At 40.5% G+C, this 5,151-nt stretch overlaps 1 protein-coding gene across 1 annotated transcript in view; it reads left to right on the top strand.

Moving 5' to 3' along the window:
* Positions 1-962: 962 nt before the first annotated feature.
* sh3gl2b (SH3 domain containing GRB2 like 2b, endophilin A1) overlaps positions 963-5,151 on the top strand; it is a gene marked incomplete at its 5' end in the record, with an annotated part of 11,712 nt that continues 7,523 nt past the window's right edge. Inside the window, 2 exons of the mRNA XM_077225161.1 lie at positions 963-1,096; positions 2,475-2,633. Of these exons, the coding sequence (XP_077081276.1) occupies positions 963-1,096; positions 2,475-2,633 (293 nt within the window). The remainder of the gene's footprint in view (positions 1,097-2,474; positions 2,634-5,151) is intronic.

The following is a 5,151-nucleotide window of genomic DNA, read 5'->3' as shown; positions in this document are numbered from 1 at the left end:
GGAAGATAAGCACAGTCCATCTGTCAGGATTCCACCAGCTCCATCCACTCCTCCCACTCATTCACACACTCCTCCCACTCTTTCATTATCACCGGAGTTCTGATCACCATCACCTGCACCTCATCATTCCACCTCCCTTTATATTCAGCTCCCTTGCACTCACTCATTGTCTGGTCTCGTCGCTACATGACACACAGACTCACCTATGATACTCATCTGCTACTTACCTCATTCCCTTCGGACTTGCTTCGACCCCTTGCCCGTGGACATCATCTTCCGTCTTCAGCCATCCGTTCCCATCTATCCATGTGATCTCCCATCTGCATCTGCAATAGAGACTCTTGTTATACTTCAGCTAAGTTACCATCTGTTTGAACACTCACCATACCTCCGTCTGTTTCTGCTACAACTGTAAATAAACTTATTACACTTACCACCTGTCTGACTCCTGTTCCATCCGTGACACCATCAGGGTACCTGTCCGTGCCGCCCTGGCCACCTGCACAGGGCCACCACCAAGGGGGCTCTGTTACACTTTGTAGTCTGTTTGTAGTTCAATTGTTCATTGGTTCTCCCTTGATTAGTCTCCCCAGGTGCTACTTGTTTACTTTTTACCCCATTGTATATATAGCCCTTGTGTTTCACTTGTTCCTTGTCAGTTGTTGAATGGTTCCTATTTTTTCCTTTGTTGTTCTTTGTTTTCCGTGTTGCTTCTGTTGTTCTCACTGACTGCACATAATGAACATACATCATCAAATGAGCTGTTTTCAATAAATTGGTTTGACTGATGAATCAGTGTGAACTGAACACAAGAATCTGAATCTTGAACTGAATCATCTACTTGACTCATTGAACGGATTATTATATCTGAATCAAAATAAGTGTTAAGTTGGAAAATTAGTGTTCATTTTATTATTATTATTATTATTTTAGAAGATAATGATTTGTGTATGTGTGTTCAGGTTTGGCTCTGCTGGACGCCGGTGAATCCATGCGCGAGCTCGGGGAGGTGAAAGACGCTTTAGATATAAACGTCAAACAGAACTTCATCGACCCGCTGCAGAACCTGCACGACAAAGACCTCAAAGAGATTCAGGTGCAGTTTGACTCTGTTACCCGAGAGAGAGTGAGTTAGAGTGAGAGAGAGAGTGAGTGAGAGAGAGAGAGAGAGAGAGAGAGAGAGAGAGAGAGAGAGTGAGAGTGAGTGAGTTAGAATGGGTTAGAGTAAGAGAGAGACTTAGAGAGTTAAAGAGTGAGAAGAGTGAGTAAGAGTGATTGAGTTAGAGTGAGAGTGAGTGAGTGAGTTAGAGTGAGTGAGAGTGGGTTAGAGTGAGTGTGAGTTTGAGTGTGAGAGTGGGTTTGAGTGAGTGAGTATGAGTGAGAGTGTGAGTGAGAGTTTGAGTGAGAGTGAGTGAGTTTGAGTGAGAGTGGGTTAGAGTGAGTGAGTTTGAGTGTGAGAGAGAGAGAGTGAGTGAGTGAGTGAGAGTGGGTGAGTTTGAGTGTGAGAGAGAGAGAGTGAGTGTGAGTGAGAGTGAGTGAGTGTGAGTTTGAGTGTGAGAGAGAGTGAGTGAGTTTGAGTGAGAGTGGGTTAGAGTGGGTTAGAGTGAGTGTGAGTGAGAGAGTGAGTGAGTTTGAGTGTGAGAGTGAGTGAGTGAGTTAGAGTGAGTGAGAGTGGGTGAGTTTGAGTGTGAGAGAGAGAGTGAGAGTGAGTGAAAGTGAGTGAGAGTTAGTGAGAGAGAGTGAGTGTGAGAGTGAGTGAGTGAGTGAGAGTGAGTGAGTTAGAGTGAGTGTGAGTTTGAGTGTGAGAGAGAGTGAGTGAGTGAGTGAGAGTGAGTGAGTTAGAGTGAGTGTGAGTTTGAGTGTGAGAGAGAGTGAGTGAGTTAGAGTGAGTGAGAGTGGGTGAGTTTGAGTGTGAGAGAGAGAGTGAGAGTGAGTGAAAGTGAGTGAGAGTTAGTGAGAGAGAGTGAGTGTGAGAGTGAGTGAGTGAGAGAGTTAGAGTGAGTGAGAGAGTTAGAGTGAGTGTGAGTTTGAGAGAGTTTGAGAGAGTTAGAGTGAGTTAGAGTGAGTTAGAGTGAGTTAGAGTGAGTGAGAGTGAGTGAGTGAGAGTGAGTGAGAGTGAGTGAGAGTGAGTGAGAGTGAGTGAGAGTGAGTGAGAGTGAGTGAGAGTGAGTGAGAGTGAGTGAGTGTGAGTTAGAGTGAGTGTGAGTTAGAGTGAGTGTGAGTTAGAGTGAGTGTGAGTTAGAGTGAGTGTGAGTTAGAGTTAGAGTGAGTGTGAGAGAGAGTGAGTGTGAGTGAGTGTGAGAGAGTGTGAGAGAGAGTGAGAGAGAGTGAGTGAGAGTGACTCAGAGTGACTCAGAGTGACTCAGAGTGACTCAGAGTGACTCAGAGTGACTCAGAGTGACTCAGAGTGACTCAGAGTGACTCAGAGAGACTGAGAGAGAGTGTGTGTGTAAACGTGTGTGTTCCTCCTGCAGCATCATCTGAAGAAGATGGAAGGTCGTCGCCTGGACTTCGATTATAAGAAGAAGCGTCATGGGAAAGTGACGGAGGACGAGATCAAGCAGGCGCTGGAGAAGTTTGACGAGTCTAAAGAGGTCGCGGAGCAGAGCATGTTTAACCTGCTGGAGAATGACGTACGCTCACGATCACCACACACACACTGACCACACAAACACATGTAGAGCGCTGCCTGTAGCCCACGAAGCAAATCTCAGAAAATAAGTGTTTTTATTTACATTTTAAAGGGATAGTTCACCCAAAAATTAAAATTAAAAGCCCATGATTTACTCTCCATGCAGCTCTATCGCAGCTTTTCTTGCCAAGGATCGCCCAAGAGGACGTTAGTGACATGTAACGCAACCAGTCACAGTTCGTTTTGTTCCGCGTCATGTTTAAGGGGGTGGCAATATAACGTTGATGTCCCCACGATAACATACAGGCGTGCATCTAATAAATTATTCATTCAAGGACGGTCACATACCTTTGAAAATCCAGCGTTTGGTTGACCCTGGTCAGTGCTCATTGTCACAGTTATATATAGTTACATTCACAGTTATATTCTTCTTCCACAAGGGGTTTTTTCACTTTAACAGCCTTTCATGCACTTTTATGATGGACAGATGCACTTTTATGATGAATAGATGCACTTTTATGATGGATAGATGCACTTTTATGATGGATAGATGCAATTTTATGATGGATAGATGCACTTTTATGATGGACAGATGCACTTTTATGATGAATAGATGCACTTTTATGATGGACAGATGCACTTTTATGATGAATAGATGCACTTTTATGATGAATAGATGCACTTTTATGATGGACAGATGCACTTTTATGATGAATAGATGCACTTTTATGATGAATTGATGCACTTTTATGATGAATAGATGCACTTTTATGATGGACAGATGCACTTTTATGATGGACAGATGCACTTTTATGATGAATAGATGCACTTTTATGATGGATAGATGCACTTTTATGATGGATAGATGCACTTTTATGATGGACAGATGCACTTTTATGATGGACAGATGCACTTTTATGATGGACAGATGCACTTTTATGATGGATAGATGCACTTTTATGATGGACAGATGCACTTTTATGATGAATAGATGCACTTTTATGATGGACAGATGCACTTTTATGATGAATAGATGCACTTTTATGATGAATAGATGCACTTTTATGATGGACAGATGCACTTTTATGATGAATAGATGCACTTTTATGATGAATTGATGCACTTTTATGATGAATAGATGCACTTTTATGATGGACAGATGCACTTTTATGATGGACAGATGCACTTTTATGATGGACAGATGCACTTTTATGATGAATAGATGCACTTTTATGATGGACAGATGCACTTTTATGATGGATAGATGCACTTTTATGATGGACAGATGCACTTTTATGATGGACAGATGCACTTTTATGATGAATAGATGCACTTTTATGATGGATAGATGCACTTTTATGATGGATAGATGCACTTTTATGATGGACAGATGCACTTTTATGATGGACAGATGCACTTTTATGATGAATAGATGCACTTTTATGATGGATAGATGCACTTTTATGATGGACAGATGCACTTTTATGATGAATAGATGCACTTTTATGATGGACAGATGCACTTTTATGATGAATAGATGCACTTTTATGATGAATAGATGCACTTTTATGATGGACAGATGCACTTTTATGATGAATAGATGCACTTTTATGATGAATTGATGCACTTTTATGATGAATAGATGCACTTTTATGATGGACAGATGCACTTTTATGATGAATAGATGCACTTTTATGATGAATTGATGCACTTTTATGATGAATAGATGCACTTTTATGATGGACAGATGCACTTTTATGATGGACAGATGCACTTTTATGATGAATAGATGCACTTTTATGATGGATAGATGCACTTTTATGATGGATAGATGCACTTTTATGATGGACAGATGCACTTTTATGATGGACAGATGCACTTTTATGATGAATAGATGCACTTTTATGATGGATAGATGCACTTTTATGATGGACAGATGCACTTTTATGATGAATAGATGCACTTTTATGATGGACAGATGCACTTTTATGATGAATAGATGCACTTTTATGATGAATAGATGCACTTTTATGATGAATAGATGCACTTTTATGATGGACAGATGCACTTTTATGATGAATAGATGCACTTTTATGATGAATTGATGCACTTTTATGATGAATAGATGCACTTTTATGATGGACAGATGCACTTTTATGATGGACAGATGCACTTTTATGATGAATAGATGCACTTTTATGATGGACAGATGCACTTTTATGATGGATAGATGCACTTTTATGATGGACAGATGCACTTTTATGATGGACAGATGCACTTTTATGATAAATAGATGCACTTTTATGATGGACAGATGCACTTTTATGGACAGATGCACTTTTATGATGAATAGATGCACTTTTATGATGGACAGATGCACTTTTATGATGGACAGATGCACTTTTATGATGGACAGATGCACTTTTACAGATGCACTTTTATGATGGACAGATGCACTTTTATGATGAACAGATGCACTTTTATGGACAGATGCACTTTTATGATGAATAGATGCACTT

This window comes from Siphateles boraxobius, unplaced genomic scaffold (genome assembly GCF_051911475.1).
Source record: "Siphateles boraxobius isolate OS27281-9 unplaced genomic scaffold, OSU_SipBor_1 126, whole genome shotgun sequence".
NCBI classification, from domain to species: Eukaryota; Metazoa; Chordata; class Actinopteri; order Cypriniformes; family Leuciscidae; genus Siphateles; species Siphateles boraxobius.
This window is presented reverse-complemented; position numbering and strand designations above follow the sequence as displayed.